The sequence below is a fragment of the Struthio camelus genome, chromosome 8, assembly GCF_040807025.1.
Source record: "Struthio camelus isolate bStrCam1 chromosome 8, bStrCam1.hap1, whole genome shotgun sequence".
Lineage (NCBI taxonomy): Eukaryota > Metazoa > Chordata > Aves > Struthioniformes > Struthionidae > Struthio > Struthio camelus.
In genome coordinates, this window is record NC_090949.1 from 38,984,401 (window position 1) to 39,004,123 (window position 19,723).

At 44.5% G+C, this 19,723-nt stretch overlaps 1 protein-coding gene across 4 annotated transcripts in view; it reads right to left on the bottom strand.

The window, feature by feature from the left end:
- Positions 1-1,212: 1,212 nt before the first annotated feature.
- Positions 1,213-19,723, bottom strand: part of SLC44A5 (solute carrier family 44 member 5) — a 126,596-nt gene continuing 108,085 nt past the window's right edge. For all 4 annotated transcript variants that reach the window (XM_068953573.1, XM_068953572.1, XM_068953575.1 and 1 more), the window contains 10 exons: positions 18,504-18,596; positions 17,485-17,572; positions 15,877-16,139; positions 15,117-15,211; positions 14,616-14,719; positions 13,383-13,456; positions 11,470-11,540; positions 10,016-10,104; positions 9,313-9,397; positions 1,213-4,760 (listed from right to left, as the gene is read on the bottom strand). In XM_068953573.1, coding sequence (XP_068809674.1) covers positions 4,648-4,760; positions 9,313-9,397; positions 10,016-10,104; positions 11,470-11,540; positions 13,383-13,456; positions 14,616-14,719; positions 15,117-15,211; positions 15,877-16,139; positions 17,485-17,572; positions 18,504-18,596 — 1,075 coding nt within the window. In that variant the 3' untranslated portion in view covers positions 1,213-4,647. The remainder of the gene's footprint in view (positions 4,761-9,312; positions 9,398-10,015; positions 10,105-11,469; positions 11,541-13,382; positions 13,457-14,615; positions 14,720-15,116; positions 15,212-15,876; positions 16,140-17,484; positions 17,573-18,503; positions 18,597-19,723) is intronic.

Genomic DNA, 19,723 nt, shown 5'->3' on the forward strand with positions numbered 1-19,723 from the left:
GGTGGTGGTGGTGGTGGTGGCAGTGGTGGTGGCAGTGGCAGTGGTGGTGGTGGTGGCGGTGGCGCTGGCAGTGGCAGTGGCAGTGGCGGTGGCAGTGGTGGTGGTGGTGGCAGCGGCCCGGGGGACGCGGGGCGCCGGCTGTCGCGTGCCTTCGCGCAGCCCCGCGCAGACAGACAGACTCCGCTTTGTATCTAAATCTTTATTAGAACAAATCCCAAGAGCTGTAAAACAGTAAGTAACAACAAAATTAAACATTAAACACTTCCGTTAGCAACGATAGTTCAACAGTACATTTCTGTTTCTGCACAGCAGAAGCAAACAGGTTTTAGAGCTCAAACTGTCACATGCTCATGTTAATTTGGTTTTGGCATGGCAAGAACATAACCTTAACAGTCACAGTAAGACCAGGCAAAAAGGGCTGGTGAAACAGACTGAACCTCTTTTCCGTTCCTCAGCGCTTGCGCGGCCTTTTCTGGTGCGACGGTGCCGTCCTTGGGACCAGCGGCCGGACCGTCTGCAGGGCGGCGCGGCCGTTACGCACGCACGAAGGAACAACTGCCCCTGCAGCCTACGTCACCTGGAAAATCATCACCGCTCTCCACCATTAGAAACTGAAAGGTCAGTTAAAAACCCTTCCCAAGCAGCAGGTAATCGGTGTAACGAGGGCCCTCGCGCGGCCCCGGCGCGGCCCAGCGTGGCCCGCGGCGCTGCAGCCGCCTCCTGCCGCCAGCAGCGCCCCGCGCGCCCGGTTGGACGAGCTGGCAAATACATGTCACCTAGATTATTACCTTCAACCAAAGAGAGTACTTTTTTTTTTTCCCCCCTCTTCTTGCCTTTTCTGCTTTGTAGTTTACATGATGTGAATAAATGTCAAAACACAAACCGGGTAAAATAACAGCCAGTAAGGCACTTTGTCAGCCAGGACGCCGTTGTCCCGGCCGAGCGGCTAGCAAATAGCTGGCGAGAGACGGTCTGCGTGAAGACAGTCACGCTGCTCTTCATCTATGACCACCGTCTTAACGACTGTCCAAGAATAAGTTTGCGTCCTTCCAAATCGCTTTACCGTTCTGCAGCAGACCGTGCAGCAGTGAAACGTCTCGTTTCAAGCAGTACCGTTTAGAAGACTACTCGGCGTCCTTGGACCGGCCAGGTCACGGGAACGAACTGCTAACTGGAAAACACCAGTTCAAAAATGAACCCTTCTTTTTGGGGGGCGGGGGGGGGGGGTCCTGTTGTAAATTGCTTTACGAAACATGAAGGCTCAGAAGTAAAAACTTTGGTGTACAACACGCAAATAAAAGCCATTCGTTGGTACGTCCCGGGGAGACTCGGTGCCTCCAACCTGGACCGGCACTAACGCGCTTGCAGGGTCACGGCCGTGGGCGCTTTCTACCGTCTCCTGGTTTCTAGGCTCTGCTTGCTCAAGCTCTTCCCAAGAGTTTTGTTCATGTAAAAGGGTCTTTCTGCGGAGCCGGCACGTCTCTCTGCCTCTTCCACCAGGAGGAAGAAGGGCAGAGTCAGGCCCGGCCGGCCGGCGCGTCCCCCGGCCCCGGGGACCGTCCCCGGGCGCGGGGCCCCCACGCGCCCCGCGGCTGCCGCTGCAGCCCGGCTCGGCCGCCGAGTGCGCAGGCGGCGCGCGGCCCCGCGCTGCTCTCTCAAGTCAAGAGAGGAATTTTAAATGTTACACTCAGTCAAGGTCCAAATCCATAAATTCCTCTTTTAGTACCTGTGGTGGAAGCTGCCAGACTCTCGTCCACAGGATTAGTTAGCAACCATGATAAACTGATCTTAAAACATTTAAAGTGATTCTTTTCCAAGTAAATACTTGCACTGATTTCTCCTTAATTGATCCATAACAATTGATTTTTTAAAAGCCAATTTTACTAAGAAATCATTCCAATTTATTTATTCAATTTATTGACTACAAAATTTACATGATATTGCTTTGTATTGTCACAGTTCTCTTAACTACATCATTAAGAAAATGGCTTTTAAATTTTCTTCCCCAAAATGTTGACCATTTACATTCTAAGCAATTTTCACAAAATAATGAGTGGAGCAAATTTTTATAGAGATATATATATATATATATTTACTGTATATAAATAATAATGCTGTTTAAAACTTTGACTTTTAGAAATTCATCTAGCAAATGCATAGGTTTGTTACAAAAGTCTTCTCGTCAAATAATTGTATATTATTTCTATTATGTTGTATTCCTAATAAACTCTATGGTTACATTCATATGACAAAAAAGCACATTGTATTCAGAAATACGCTTTTTTCCCAGTAAGACACTCAAGTCTGGTAGAGAAATATAGATTTCTTAATGCAGTTTCTTCAGCTGCAAACTAATTAGACAGCAGTCAACCAAAAATACATCGGCGCTTGGACTGGAATCACAGCCAGCAGCTTTTTACATCATGGAAAGGTGGCACAACCCCCCCCCCCCCCCCCCCCCCCCAGACTGCTGACTTAATTCTCAGAAAAGGTTGGAATTTTAGGGGGTTTCATATTCAATGTCATGCACATGATTAGATGGGAGCGACAATGATGATGAAAAACCTCACGCTCGTCAGTGAAGCACCTGATTTTTTTTGGAAGGCAGGTTCAGCCCTTTCTGAAGCTCAAGTTTGCTCTAAGGTATCTCAAAAGGGGTCTCAGCAACGAAAAGGTCCGAGAAGCTCTAGTTTCGTTTGAAACTGTATGCCTTTATTTTATGCTGTTTGTCCTAACCCGAACCACCCATCTCCCTGGCTCTAAGAGACCGCACGCCAGCGTCCTGTCTCTGGTCCTTCCGCCCGCAGGCTCCGCAGACCCTACCCTGCCCAGACTCCAGACGCCTGGGTCTAATCATTCAGCTGGGCATTAACAGCACCCCAGACAAGTAGCGCGAGGGAGAGCCTTTCTGCTTTCGTTGCAATTAAAGCACTCACAAACCGGAGCCGTAAGTCACAAGAGCAATATCGTTCTGGGGTGTGGGCTGTCAGTAAATTTTCCCCCAAAATCTGAACTTAAATCCACTGGAGAAGAATTTGCCTTTCTCTTGGTGACATCAGTGGACTCCTTGGGCTAGAAAAGTATTTCTGAGAGCTGAATTCCTATCACAACAGTTCGGGGAAAAATATGCCACTCCTGAAAAGTGGACAATAATGTACTTATTCAGTATTGTGGAACCCGTGCAAACTGGGGGCAGGCTCTCTGGCATGCATGAAACTCTGATGAGTTAAAACATTTTCAGCTCAGCTCACGGAAATTACTGTGTCTTTCAAAGGTGTCTTTCATTTTCTCATGCATGAAGATTTTTCTATTTCTCTTTTCAGCACTCCAGTACAGCCTAAGACTTTTTCTGTGAGCAGAGCTGTGGCTGACCTCAATAATAGCTCTGTTTAAGGGAGGTTCACAGAACCAAACAGCATGTTAATGTGTTGTATAGCGATAGACTTTGAACTAATAATCAGGCAACTTCAATACTCTAAAAGCACACGCAGTCTTCCGGAGCGTCTTTCAGTAGCTGCATACTTAATCCTGTGTCATCAGAAGACTGGGTTCTGCTTCTTATCCACGTATCTTACTGCTGGAGCCACTGAGAGTTTGGAGACCTAAAGAGCGCATGCTTGGCCCTTAGCATCGGCACGGTCACTGCAACGTCCCGTGAGAAGCCCTTCTGAGCTAGGCAGAGGCGACGGGAACTCCTTGTGCACAGATACAGCCAAGGCTTTTCTCTGAGGAAAAACTGCGTTTGGTTTTCCTTTCAGCACAGCTCGACTTCCTCATAACGTAGCACATAATCAGAGACTCACTCGAGAGAGGGACATTAACACGAGGACATCTCGCATACACATCAGCTGAAAAGGATACATTTGCCATCTTGTACCAGATGAAACCTCATTTGTGAGAGCCACAAATCTTATTAAGTGCAAGGGGACTTTCCCTCGGTTATATCATCTTTTAAACACAACTCACAGAAAACTTCACTGTAAGCAACATCCGCTGTAGTCTTCTCTGGCTATCTTCTTTGGGCCTATAGGGTACCATTCATCACTTCTTAAAACACACACTTGTGGATATGATTAACATGTTACTACATTTTCCAGTGTAGGGAATCATTAATGCATGTATAATCACAGTTTAAATGGCTGTGAACCAGCTTGTACAAAAAAATACAATCATAGCACCATATTTACAAATTTAGTACCATCTGCTGGTTAACTAGAAATCTGAAACTATCTTTTTATGGCTAATTAGGTTATAGGGTAGTGCTTTCAGAAAATTGCCTGAATATCTTTTACAAATATACACTTATAAAAAGAAACATTATCAAAAATGCTGGCCTTTGAGGCAGCAACTTGCGTTAAAAAAGTTATTAAAACATTGTTCATTATAGACTTAAAAAAGCTTCAAATTTACATTTTCCTTTTGATAGGCACTCTATAAACTAAAATGTGGCCTTGTTTCACAGCTGTTAGCTTAAGCATTTACTTATCTAGTTAATTGTTACCAATGCTGCTCATTTTTTATAGACAGAAGCAAAAGGAAAAAAGAATCACCCATTAACCAGAAGCATCATTTACAGTTTTTACTTTTGCCTACTTTACACGTGTTGCTTAAAAGTGACACTGTTTTGATGTTGAGGTTTGCTGTATGTTATCCCACTGCCTTCTTGGGGCTTAGCTCCTTCTTTCCCAGAATTCGGTGAAGGCTGGCTGACATGAAGTAGGGTTTTGCTGTAGATCCATCATTTCTTTCCAGGTCTTCACCTGAATTTACACCAGCAAAAGCAGCCAAAGCAGCAAGCAGCAGTGCAGTCACACACACCCCAAAGCGGGGAGGAAAGACGAGAGAGAGAGAGAGAGCGAGAGAGAGAGAGAGAATTGAAGAAGGGAAAGAGCAAAAGAACCAACATTATTAGCAAATCTCAAATAAGACAATTTAGCTGTATTGTTACGTTGCTGAAGGACACTGTAAAATTTCTATTTTCTCAAGCCACAAGAGGCTTTACACAAAACACAGCGACACACATCTAGGCACTTTAAAATGGCAGAAATGTCTTTTTCAGTCTCCCAGTTCTTTGGTTTGGCAGTGTCACTGGAAGTTTTCAGAAAGGCCCACGCATCCAAACTGGTAGCCAGATTTTCCAAAGCAGCCTGGCATTTTGGCTGCTTATTGCTAGAAAATATGTCCCAAAGAGAGCTTTCGCTTTAAGCACTTGTGAAAACTGGACCCTTTTTCAGTGCCTAAGAAGTTCCTTTGAAAACCTGACGCCATGAGTGCACGATATGCTATATGATCTACTGTCCATCACCGAGGGAAGCGCTGGAAGTAAAACACAGTATGAATTACAAATAGTGAGATGTGCATGTTACATTTTTCCTGCGAAGGTCATAACTAAATCACCAAGCTCCTACCTAAGTCACAGCCCAGCGAACAGCTGGGGGCAGCCTGGCGGGAGCGGGCGGCGTGCGCGGTGGTCCCTGCAGCTGTAGCTGCACCACTGGGCGGTGCGCCCCGGCCGCAGGGAACTGCCACAGCGGTTAGAGGAAAATTCTTTATATGTCCCCATGGCAGCTTCCTTTCTTCTCCAAACCAAAAGCTGTTGTCCCCAGGCCAGATGCACAGAAAGTGCTACAAGGCCGCCAAACGCACCCTTTGCCTTTCTGACATGTAACAGGCTGCTCTGGGGCCAGGATTTCCACCTCCTCCAGCAAAGCACAATGCACCTTTCTGCTCATGCTGTACACAGACGGCCAGCAGCCTCAGCCTGTGCTGTCTGGCTCTACAAGTAGCAGTGGTGGAACTGTTTTTGCAAAATGCATCTATCATGCTGGTTCCTACATCATCAGCCCTCCTAGTCAAGCATTACTTATCCCAAATCATCATCTATGTGCTTACACAAACGCAGCTGGATTAAGGCCAAAGGGAGAGGAGAAAGATCACTGTGAGGACCTTTGGTTGCAAAAACATCGTATCTTATTCCAGCAACTCTGTGCATAGGGCCACCTGATGACACCTTTAGACCCCTCAGGGGTCTAAAGCTGTTACAGAGCTGCAAGGAGAGATGTTTTCCAGGAGACAGTGACCCGTCGGCCCCAGGCGAGCTCTCCTGTACCACGGCAGAGTGATTTTAGTTCCCTGATGTACACTCACAACTGAATGCATTTGCTGAGCTTCACTTAAACGTCAAAAAAAAAAAAATCAAAGATTTTAAATGTTATTTCAATTTTCAATACCTGTCTTCAAGGGGACTCCAAAATGAGAGTAAACATGACCAGCCTTTAGTTCCCATATGAGGAAAATGAGGCGGCCAGTAACCTGAGCCCGCAGAACCACCGGTGCGGGACAGCTTCTGCAGCGCGCTTGGACCGTACAGTCCCCGTACCCTCGGGCAAGCAAGGCTACGGCAACACAGTTCTTCACGCGCGCTGCTATAACCGCATCCAGACACAATGCCAACCTAGCTTCAGTGAAACAGCTCAAAACAGGACGTGCTCTGTCTCCTACGCCCTGCCAGCGCTTTTAAGCCTAAATGCCTATAAGTCAACTGCATGCGTCTTCGCAATAAATTGAAAAGAATACTTGTCAATGTTTGTGTACAAACAAACTTTCTATATTCTATTAGTTTGATAATTTCCTTTCTATTCTAAATATTGCAAGTAATCATTTATTTATTTCAATTTCAGCTTGTTTCTTGGAGATGCATTTTTGTTATACCTGCCAGCATTTATGTTGCTTTAGAACCAAAGTTCTTAACCCCAGAGAAATCTGAGGTCACGCTCAACTACACGTGAGTTTTCAGTGCTATCCCAAGTGAGTCTTGTATCATGTTTATTATTACCAACAAATGGTTGGGCAACGGGCACAAAAAGAGACCCTTTTTATCATGTTTTCCTAATTTTTTTAAAAAGTAAATAGATTTTACTCAGCTTAAAAAAAAAAAATCCTCAGAGAGGGGGCATACATGCAAGTATATAGCCAACTTGCCAAAGAGAAAGCAGTAAAAGCAAGGAAAAATAAATACAGTATAAACAATATAAATCACCAAAAGGTCTACGGGGTGTCTTTAAAATTCATGAAATGTCTTTGGACTATTGCTTTACATCACCTGGTAAGAATCCCACACTTCGGAGAAAACAGAAAAGTTTTGGATGTACAGACAATCAGTGATACTGGCTCTCCCATAAAAGGAAGGAAGGAGAGGAGTCCCAAGCTACCGTCAAGCACAGAACTTCTGAAAGACATGATGAGCGGAACTGATGCTATGGCCTCAAACTAACAGACTGGTAAGGGGTGCTACTCATTTTACCTCAAGGTACAGGAAATCACCTCAGAACAAGTGAAGGAAAAACCCAGAGTTAGCAGGAAGTCAGTAATTTGAGTGGGACCTGGAGTAACAGCAAGAGACCTAAGTGGTGAGCGCGTTTACAGGAAAGATAGAGTAATAATAGATTTTGGAAGGGGACTGAATTTTCTCAGGAATTTTGCAAGGTTGCTTTACATATCCTGATTTGTTTAGAGGTTCATCCACTTCCACCGCCTGTTTCTGAAGTCATCACAATCCTCTGTTGTGACACACAATCGTTTCCACAGCAACTAGCTGCAAAGCCAGCAACAGGTAGGGAATGGTTGGGAATAAGTAGAAGGAATCAGTGAAAAGTTAAAACACCGAGCTTGTTTTCATGTGACTAATGTTGTTTTCTTAGCAATAATAGATAAGAGAGACTAAAAAAACTGCATGTGTTATTATGAGGTAAGCAAAGCGTACTCACAAACCATTCTTGTTCTGTCCTGGTAGGAAAGAAAAAAGGAAGAAAAATGCCCTACATGTGTTGGACAGAATTCCCACGCGCGGTCAGGACTGGCCTCGCTCTGCCCCTGCTGAAGTGGACGTCAATGCCCGGGAACGTAAGGCCACTCCTTAAGTTTCGCATCCCTCGTTTTTAATCATCACAACTTATGCTTTCAACTGGGATGACTGACAAATTTGGGTCTAATTTCTTCAGAGAGCCTGCAGCCATCAGTAAGGTCCTGCAACTCTGTGGAAGTCAAGTGAGACTGAGGCTGAGGTTCAGACCCCGCTCCAACGCCCAAGTATAACCTTCCGTATCCTGCATCGACGGCAGTAGCTGAACATATACTTCCAGATTTCTCACTTGCTGGGTAAACAGCATACCCACCTCACCGAGTGGAAAGAAACCGCACGATTCCTTGCTTTCTTCAGTGGGAACACGTCTGATTTTTCGCAGATGTGAGAAGTGAAATGGACCTACCCTACAGAAGGCTATTCTTTCTTTCACTGCAGTAAAGCTGCGCGCGAGGACCCCAAAAGGACGTTTCTGACTGATTTTGTTCCCACGGTTCTGTGGCACCCCAGTATCTCCAGAACCACTCCTAACCCTAGTCCCTTGGGAAGCAAGCTTGAGAAGGTGAGAGTTTAACTTCAGTCATGATTCAGAGGAAAGAAAGAGAATTCACACTCTCATAAGAGAAGAATCAGTACTACCGTGTTTATCTTGCCTCAGTGATTCACTGTGCATATGGTGGATCGAGACTATGATTACTTAGTAGTCCCATAGTATTATCAAATAATTCAGCCAATTGTTAGAACAGTCACAGCCACTTGGACCTACCAGAATGACTTTCATTTTAGAAAAAAATGTATCTTTATTTCATGAAGTCAGGAAATCTAGCAAATGTCCTGCAGTGACCACCCCTCTTCTAACAATAATGTCCTCATTTGAGACCAACTGATTTCTCTTGTGATTTTAGTATTCTCTGACTGAAAAAATGGAACACCAGTCCCTCAGAGAGCCAATGACTGCTTGCTATTGGGGGTCCAAGAAACAGACAGTTTCTCAAATGGTGTTTTGCATGAATGTAAAGGTAACTCAGCATGATACTTTGTTCAGGGCTATTAAGTTGGAACCAAAGGGCCGGCAATAGCTATCAGTGAAGAACAACACGTTGTACAGCAAAGAATAACTTGCTAACAACAAGAGGTTTGAGTGAATTGTTGCTACACAGGGCTGTTTACAAAGCATCCAGAAGCAAATTATTAGAGAAAGTGCTGAAAACAAAGCCAGATACTCCAGGGAGCCATAGCTACCTTCCACTGCTGCAACTAATGGCATCTGAATACAGAAACACCTCTGCATTCAAGTATGCCTCAAGGAGCCAGTTTGAAAAGCAGAAGCAATTCCTTCTGGTGCCGTGCTAGCAGATTGTGGGGAAAAAGGAAGAGGAGTAAAAAATCACCTTGCCACTTCCTTCTTCCTGCAACCTGCAGGTATTAGTGAAAGAAAACTGAATACTTACAGAAGCAGAGGAAGAGCGTATCGACACACATTGCATAGACGCTGAAGAATCCATGTGCAATTAGGTAGGAGCCAATAATGACAGTCTACAAAAAACAAACCACAATAAAACCCTAAATGTTACCGCAGTGTGCCAAAGACACAGGTCAGGAGCCCAGTCTGGTAAGCAAATCTGGGAGGATTTAATTGCAGCTCTATAATTCTACGGTAGGGTTACTGCTGTGGAAAGGGATCACAGGTTTCTAACATACAGTAGCTGCTGGTTTTTTCAGCTGCCAAATTGGGGCCACGTCAGCCCCCATGCAGAACATATCGCAAGAACACTCTGAGCTCCTTCCAAATAGTCTTCTAAAAGACCACTCATCCCAGAGAAGGATGCAAAAAGGATGCAAAAGGAGAAAGCATTGCATCGCAGGTCTCCGCTGTTAGAAGCCGCGCTGTCGTCGGCGCCTCACCACCGGCATTTGCTGCCTGGGGAGTCTGAGAGCAGCTTTGGCGACGTCTAACTGCTGCTCTGCAGGTGCCGCCGGCGCAGCGTCCCGTCGGCCCGGCGGGGCCGGGTGGGGGCACGGCAGGTCGCCCGCCCTTCGGGGCACGCCGTGCCGCCCCGAGCAGGACGGAGACGCTGTCACCAGCACGTGCCCCGAGCAGCCTGAGCACCTCAAACTGCCCGCAGCGTCGGGGCGATTAGATGACGGACTTACCAACAACGGTACCCAGTAGTAATTTAATGTTGGTGCTTCCTTTGCAAACACTGGTATTCTCTGCGTGAAGAAAAAGAAGGCGAGGACGCCTGCAAGAAGCACAGAACATCAGTTAGTCCTAGGGTGACGGCGACCTCTTCACGCCTAAGGAACGGGCGAGACAAAAATAACAGACTGTAGATCCAAGGTTGGTTTATAGAAGAGCTTTTAAACAATACAGTCCTAGATATTAATTATCTCCTTGATCTGTATGCTGATGAAAAGTGGGATGTAAATGAATGAATTAGCATAAAGATACTCATGGGGCCAGAAAGAATTTAATCAATTGTTTTGTTTCACCATTCCACTGGATTTAATATCAAAATTAATAAATAATGATAAACAAGACAATAACACGTGGGATAACATCAAAGACCTTTGGGTGGATCTTTTCTAAAATAAAAAAGGCAACTAAGGAGAATTCTGCTCGTTAGCTCTTATTACCTGAAATACTTAACTACTGCAGATTAAAAAGAGAAATGGTAGCGCACAATAATACATCTACTACAGAAAGAGGCATCTAGAACAGAAATAGCCAAAGAATTTATCCCTGAAGAGGAAAAAGACATTAATTCATTTCAGTATGTCATGGCTTGCGTTTCAGAGAATAAGTTTCAAATCAAGTCTGTCGCGCCAGTTTGAAAGTCATTCTACATTAATGAGAAAACATTTTAGATGTGGCCTTAGTGCTAATTTTCAACTTTTGGTAAAAACAGAATCCATTTGTAATTCTTTTTAAGTATGCCAATTACAAAACACGGTTATTAGTAAAATAATGTTTTAAAACTGCTGTGACAATTTAGAGACGCCTTAAGGGAATACTGCCAACGTGACTTTCTGAAAGGGCTTTGGTTTTTAAACATCACTTTCTGCCACAGCAAACTGTGACTGCTATATTCGGAAATGTACTGATAACAACAGCCTAGAAGGATGTTAGAAATATTTTGCTGATTTCTTTTAGTACAGCGTGGAGGATCTTTTGAATGGGCTTGAACGCAGCAGAGCTGCAGGCGCCGCGCCGGCGGACCCGCGCGTCCTCCTGTGCCGCCTGCTGCCGGGTGAATGACGTGTGCAGCTTTGCTCAGGTCTCATGAGGGGAGAGCAGGTCGCGGCTGACTTACAGGGTGCAAGTTTGGTTTGATCCAGCTACAAAGCTTTGGCTGTGGAGGTTCTTGTGCCAGCAATACATGCAAGAACAATAAAAGCAATTACGGAAAAGATGCTGTCAAGAGCACGTAAAAGAGGAGGAAAAAGGAAAAAATATATATATTTTAGTGCAATCTTGCAAATCCTTGGACACAGGAACAGGTTCCTATGAGAACCTCCAGCCATTAACTGAGTACATATGGACACGGCATACTTGTGGGTACCAGAAAATAGAAACATACCATTGGGAAAGAACGGGTTCAACTTACCTACACCACCAGCAACGAGAATTTTCCCCAGGAATAAAAGAAAGTCCGTAACTTTGTCCAGAACTGCAACTCTGTTCAGCAAAGTAAAATCATACATAATCATCACAAAACAGACATTTGTATTCTCTTTCCTTAAATCTATGGATAATATGCAAAACATGACCAAGAAGTTGTCTTCTGCTGGTTTCTCGGTCTGGCAATAAAAGAATGCAGAAAAGCAGCAGTGAGAAGGGCTCGGTGACAGCCTAATGCCCTGTGGCAAACAGCACGGAGCCGCTCGTTGAGATAGGCCTTAACGCCACAAAACTGCTGGCACCACGTGAAGACTCTTTGTGGCCCTTACTGGTCAAAAAAACCCCATCGTCGAAGTATCTTTACTTCAGCCTTTCTGTCGGGGTCACAGCGAGGCCGGCCCGGGGCAGGCAGAGCACCCCCCAAAAGGAGGCGCAGCGTTTGCGTGGATTGCTCCCAGGTTTTCTGTTTCCTGGTCCCATCTGGCCACATCCCATTATTCCAGAGTATGCCAGATCTACAGAGCTATTTTCAGATGCCACTGTACAACACTGAAGGTGGGAGATCTCAAAGCCGAGGAGAGACGGTCCCAGAGGAACGATGAAGGTAGGCTGGAAAGCTGGCAGTAAATCCGCCTTGCCCAGCCCTGGCCGAAGGCAGCAGCACAGGAAGGGCAAGGAGCAGGGCTGTCTCCTCGGAAACTGCAGGCAGCCAGCGGCGTGGAAAATGAGCCCTCGTCAGCCTCCTGGCAGCGCGGAAGGCTATTGCAATGGCAACATGCAGTTCTGACTACCACGAAAGATAAGCGTTTAACAAACGTTAAAGACAACAAACTACCATTAGCCTGTCAAAGTTCAGAATCATAACCAAAACATGCAAGATTAAAAAAAAACTCCACTCAAAGCAGTACAATTATATATAGCCTGGTTTTAGCTACTGCTCACTGATGCGGAGCAGGCGCGCCAAGGCAGCAGGGCGACGGTGCTGGAGGCAGTCCCGCTTCCCACTGCACGGGCGCTGCATGGTGCGGACGCCCCGACTCCGGCGAACCCAGCGGAGGCACGCCACGCTCCCATCGCCTGTCCTTTCCTCCCTTTTCTTAAACACTGTTTCCATGTTCCTCTCTTTCAGTGTCCCACTCCACTCCTCTCCTCCTAGTGCTTCACTACAGAATGTGAACTACCGAACCTGTTTTACTGTGTCTCCCGCTTGGTAATTAGACCGTCTGCTATCGCATCAACATGGCCGGCACCTAAGTTTTTCTCCCATTCTTTTGGATGTCGCTGTATTACAAGAAGAGCCAGGAGCAGTGAAGAAAAGTACTGATGAGAACGGGGACCTTGGCAGCTGCCTTGGTAGCGGGGAAAAGGCCCGGGGGGTTCCCAGCACTAGGACAGCTCTGGCAGCGTTACATGTCCAAGACACTGGATTTGAAGCGCTCCCGCTTCTTTCTTGCCACTCTCTAACACCCCACAGGTTTTCTGGGACAAATTTGAATGCTTAGGTCCTTTTTCCTTTTCAAAGAAAGCAAATGGACCAAAGCTCAAGAAACACACAAATAGCAGATGATGAGCACCCACAGACGGGTATCCGCAGATCTCGATCTCTTAGGGGCTCCGCTGCGTCCTTGGAAGCCCTATTACAAATCTACAGGGGTGCTTATGATTTTAAAAGAGCAATCACAACAGAACTGTCTCTTAGATCAGACCAACTTTGCCTAGGGTAGTGTACTGGACAGCTTGCTGAAACACACGCGCTGCTAGAAAGTGAGGGCCGTGTCTGGGGACAGAACCAGCTTAAATTAATTTTCAGAGTAGAGGTGGGGGAGGAAAGAAGTGAGTCCTCGGCGTGCAAGAGCAGGAAATCTTGCCATTGCCAAGGAGCAGGAGATGGCTCCTTACCTCACCACGTTACGCATGAGCAGGAAGAACGCCTCCTTTGCTGAGGTGCAGAAGTTTTTTCCATATATGGCAATCTGCAAAATAACAGCAGTTGTTTGATAAGTATTTTAATGAATTAGGATAACTCCTCCTGGAATCTTACGGAGTGTAACACACCATTCTCTCTAGTCTTAATTAGAAAGGCAGAGCCATGACAGAGCATCACCCATCTTTCCTCTCCAAAGTGCCTGGCTGTGAGCCTGCTGCCCCTTGATACCTTGCAGGCAACAGAGCCAACACTTTATTTTCCAAGCAGAACGAGTAAGGCACTTGCTGAGGGAGTCTTCTCCCTTTGCTTGTTACTCACACTAAATTTATAGACAGCAGAAGGAAACAGGCACTTGTAGAGCAAAAGTGAGTTGACCTGTTTTAGATATCTTTTTGGACCCACATCTGCTCTCACTGAAGAACAAATCAGGAATACTAGTACTGAAGCCAGTGGACTTCCACTGGCATAAAGTAAACCAGCTAAAGTTATTCAGGAATAAAATCATTTTTTTCCAGGCTACTATATCCTCAGGGGTAAGCTATACTAAAACAGTCCTTCTGGAGTTTCTGATATTAAGGCAGTGAGTTTGCCTACCGTAAACAAGACTGTCAGAAAGAATACTGCCTCTTCAGGACTGCATTAATCTGAAACACCTTTTGCGTGAACATGGGTTTGACCAGACCCATTACAGCCACTTCTGAGAAAACAGATCCATGATTGCAAAATTGCTTTCACTGAAATTGCTTCAAGTAAAAACATCGTGGGCTGAAATCGATGTGTATTCATTTAGCTGAAAACCTGGAATTTCTCTTCTGGAAGCCAGTTAGGGTTATTTTAGAGTAACATAACTGCAGCTGCTAGTAGAATTCATGCTTTTGACTTCCGGGGCAAAACCAGGTACCACCTGCCTTCTGACTGCCTTATCTAAAACACTGCCCTTTAACAGGAGTGTTGAAGTGCTTCAACGTGCAATATGAAACAGGCCAGCACTCCTGTTGAAATTAAGATTTGAACTGCGGATTAAGAGGGGGAAGTTAACTATTTATGCCCTCCCCTCCCACTCTACTTCTGGGGAGGGAGAGGGTGAAAGGGGATGATTTATTCAGCAGATTGCAACAGTGACGGCTGTTGACCAACCAGTAGCGGCTAGGGTATTTTAATGTCCTAGACAGGGGAGAGCATATGCTGAGAAGGCAAATACATACCATAATGTAGGCATTTCTGTTTATAAATTTTAAGAATTTTTCCAAACACCAGAAGCAGCATTTGAGGCAGCAGAGTAGAAATCTAGTGAAGGAGTTTTGTGTACCTGAAAAAAAGGGAGAGTACAGCATACAGAGCTCATGACCAGTCTTCAGAACATAGAAAGCCATGCGGAAGGGAATGCTGATTTGCAGCAAAAGCAGAAACATTATTTCTTTTCTTCTAGGCATAGACTCTCTTTCATAACAAAATTTAGCTCACTAGCTTTCAATCAGATCGGATTCAAGTCCTGCTTGAATGCTTACAATTAAGCTCCCAAGGATATCTACTCCATTTGGGTAAATTAACACAGATTCATTGGCTTCAAATGGAACAGCAATGGCTAATAACTATGTGGGATTTGGCTCTTAAGATCATCATAGCTGAAGAACCATCCTGGGAAACAAAGGAAATCATTTGTCAAAGGAGTTCTTAATAACTTAGAGCAGATTCATAAATCTCACCTTTCAGTTTATGATCCAAGTACTCCAAGATTACTCTAATAAGCTGGACAATTGCAAGAATTAAGGCTCCGAACGCCAGTGAACCTGTATGGTATCTAATACAAAATAAATGCTATTTAATGACCAGCATTCACAGCAGAGTTAGCGCTGATTATACTTTAGCTGTAATCACAATGGCACAGCATAGACACTCCCTACGAGCAGAAGCTATCCCTTAAAATAAATCCAAAGCCTGTGCCTGAGTGTACAGGTGCTCTTAGCTCAGGCTGCCCAGGGTGCATAGTACGACTCAGCTCATTACCGCTCATCTGCTATCAGCCAAGCTCTCTGAACAGTTTTGGAAGAGAAGCAACTGTTCGAGAATGAAGTCCGTCCCAGTTTGGACCGACTATCCGTGGGAGGCAATTACACCAGCCCAGCTGCGGTGTGGAACGGGGACTAGCTATCTCTTCTCCAAGAGAGTCTTTATGTACCCTCTAATTACACTGCTCCTACATCTATGTTTTTAAATGTTTACAGCTTAACTATAATTAGTAAATAGTAAAGTAAACTATTAAACGGGGTACTTAATGAATCAGGACATCACCTCTAAGTTTACAGGAAGTCACAAACATCCAATAACGAGAAAGGTGGGGTCTCTAATGACTACGCCTTGTTGCCTAATCACTGCCATTTGATATTCTAAGCCCTGTTTCCCTGGGGGTAAAAAGAGCACTTTTAGGAAACAGGACAAGACACACATCCAGCTTCACAAACTTACCGTATTGCTCGCCCAAATGAAGAGAAGAGCGGCCACAGTGGAATATCAGCAGGCTTTCGAAAGGCCCAGTAGTAAGAGGCAAAGGCACCAGCAAGGGTACACTGACCCAGTGCAATTGCAAAGTTTACCAGCCAAAGAAAGACAAAGACATTGGCTAACTGAAAGATGAAGATGTATTTATGATACAGGCTTTCTCCCCCATAAAAAGCAAAAGTACACTGAGCACCCGGACAAAATTTGGTCACGTTGGTTGTGTTAAAAGTCTGTATAGAAAGAAAAAAAAAATCATCATCATCATCATCATCATCATCATCATCATCATCATCATCATCATCATAAGTAATGAATTCTCTGTATAAAGTCTCTGAAGTTTAGTGCCTTAATGCAAATCACATATATTCTGCTGTTTCATTAGCTCATTCAACACTGCACTCCAATAGTTTTTAAACTGTTTACATATTTTAGGGTTCATGCTAATGTCTTCGGCAGGTGCTAAATTTCAAACTATGCAGTCAGTAAGCAGGGCTGTTCACCACACAAACTTTAAATACCTCCAGGAGTCTCTGCCTGAAACCTACACAAATGGAATTTGAATTTCAGAAATCTACTTTTAAGATACTTAAACTACTCATTTCATTACAGAAAACATGTTCAAGTAAAAACTATTATTTATTTAAAAAACAGAGGCCAAATCTGCAGCTTGGGTAAATCACCATAGCTGAACTGAAATCAACTGAATCATGACATTTTATACAAGCTGAGGATGCGGTTACAGCTTTCCTTACAAATCGCAGAGTATCAAAACAGGACTAATCTTTAAAGTTGAATTACTTTTCCCTATTTCTCTTGTTCGTATCATGTATTTGCCCAGGCCGGGCAATGAAATAACAGCAGCCCATTTCTAATCCCTCTCTTTTCCAGTGTTCAGGCATCAGCAGAGTGGGGAGCTGTTTGGGATACAGATACTAGAGCATTCCACTGAAATTTAAACACCTAAAGATAACCGTGCTGGCATAACATTTCACAAATACTTCCGTTTTTCAAAAAATAATTGAATTCAGTCCCACAGTCAAGTCAAAACATTTGACTTAAAAAAGACAAGTATTCTGGGCCTCCATAAAGGCCACTGTTGTGCTGAGAGAATCCCAATATTTATCTGGGGCTCTGCTTCTAAAATATGGCTGGTCCTTTTGCTTGATTGGGCGAGTTTGAGGCTCAGCTTTTAAAATCTTCCATTGCCTTTTGCAGACCCCAAAATAAAAGCCTCAAGAATTTGAGAATAAAATAAAATAAAATAAAATAAAAATAAAAATAAAATAAAAAAAACTTATCTCTGTGTCTCTCTTTCTCAGCCTGTAAAATAAAACTATTAGTATCTAGTTGCCTCACAGGACAGTTTCGCAGATTATTTAGTGTATCTATCTCTGTAAATTGCTTTGAACAAAGAAAGCATTATCTGAACATTAAGTACTCTTCGCAGATTTAACACGAGTAATCATTGCTTAAAAACATGCATGTCTTCTACCAGCATTGCACAGGGACTTAATAGCACTTAAGACATGCAATGAGCGTACTCTTTTGTTAGAGGCAAATATTAGTTACACTTACCTCTGGGTCACAACTCAGGTTTGCATACTTGCACAGTGTTTGATTAGCCATTACCTTATACACAGGCTCTCCTGATGTAGCCAGAAAACTGAATGAACTGTTTTAAGGAAGAATCACAGAACTGTAGACTTTGGGCAACTTAAAAGATTCTGCAGTGGGGAAATCACTAGCTCTAAAGAACTTGTGCAGATAACAGAAGAATTGCTGTTGTTATGCAGCGACGTGTATGAAGAGCTGATAGAGCAGATGATTGAATTCTCTCATATCTAGAAAACTAACCCCTGCCCAAAACAGGCAAGGGGAATAACCTTGCAAGTTGCCTCAGCCTCTCCTACATATATCTAGCTATGGCAAAGCAAATCACCCAGCGCATCTTTGTCAGTTCATGTTTTAGTGGAAGTAGACACGAAGCATGAGGTAAGTTAACATTGTCCGGAACAGCTATAGCTGAGCCTCTTTGCATGTGAGGGAAGAAAAATTTGTTTTCAGAAAGCAAAACTTCCCCTCTCTGGTACCTTGTCAACACTTGCTGTTCCCTTGCAGGAACAGTCGGTGGTTGCTGTTGTGCATTTTAGAGAGGACTCAGTCCACTGTATTTTCTCTCATTCCTTTCCTATGCTTTTCTGAACAAAAAAATCACCTGGAACTTCCCCAGCTAAATAAGAGACTATTAACATGGGGCCTGTAGAACATGCAGTACAGTAAAGGCCATATTCAGTCTTTGCTGAGGGCCCTATTTAGCCCTTAAAGCCAACCTTAGGTAGTACGTAGAGCCTTGCATGATCCCCCTGCCCTAGCATGAATTTCAGCCCAGTTCTTTTTAATGCAATTAAAATCCACTGTCAGATTTGTACATCGCAGCCAAATGTGCAGTGAGGAACAATGCTGCATCAGTAGAGCAAGTGCTAAGTGACCAAATAGCCCTCTTGATGCTGGTTTGGTAAGGTGATACAGCAGAGCACCATCTGATCTTGTGGAGCACAAGGTCTCTCCGGACAGCTACACAGACAGAAGGATACACAGCTGTCACAGCCCAGTAGGAAATGCAAATTGCAATGAGTATGAAGGTGACGACTGGGTAGAACAACGTAGACATTATATAGCCGATAGCCCTGTGAAGGAAACAGAATATATCAGAAAGCTACAACAATTTAAGAAACAAGCTTTTTAATCAGTCTTCTGTCATGATCCTTTTTACTGTGAGCTACCTATTGATGCCGGTAACATAATCTAGCGCTGGGATCTTGGGATACCGCTGGTTCTGTCTTCAAACAGCTTCTCATCTTCACTGTGTTACTTCTACCACTCCTCCTTTACTGGCGGCAGTGCAGGCATCTTCATCTATCTGCCACGTTCAAGTCTGTCTCCCACTTCTACTTGCTCTTTTTCCACTGCTGCTGCTCAGATCCTGGTCATAAACCCATTTCGATCACAGCTTCTTGTGGCTGCTGCAGACATTTCCCTTTATTTCTGTGTCCCACAGCACTCAGCTCCTATGTCCTCCCTTCTGACCCTACGCAGCCTCAAATCCCCCCTCACCACTTTGCCTTTGAGGGGCTCTGTTCCCAGCCCCTTTCCTGCCCTAAGTACTAGCTGCTTTGGCATGGGGACATTCGACCTGTCTGCGCAATTCCAGGGCATTCGGACACCTTCCTGAATGTGCCGTAAATAGGTGGTAGGGGCCTCTGGCCGTTGGCACAAACAAAGAATGAAAAAGGGCCTTTTACTGTTAGCAGCTTAGAGAGCTCCTTTCTCCATCAAGGCAGATGCTTGGGAGGCTGACGAAGAGGCTACGAGCGCTTGTTGCGGCTGCTCTGCCAGCGAGTGACACGCTGCAGCTATCTGGCAGGCGAACACCGTTAGCTGGGCATCTCACTCGGTGTAACGTCGAAGAGCATGTGTTTTGTTTGCTGAAGCTTACAGGCTGGTTCTCTTTCCAGTCCTCTCATATACCTCTTCCCATTCCTCTAATTTCTTTCCAGTAAATGTGCCACATCCTCTCCGAGTCTAAGGACGTAATAACGCATTAAAAGCCAAATAGGAGGCCACAACCTTATGCAATCTGAGACACAATCACTGCATATTAACAGTGTTCAGCAGTTCAGGTAGGCCTTGTTACTTTCTAACAAAACCAGGGACAGCTACTCCAACAAACTGATTGTTAATTGTTCCTAACTATGGATTTCAAGACAATTATTTCTATTATAAATTGTAAAGTTTTTGAGAGAATAGTTAAAAG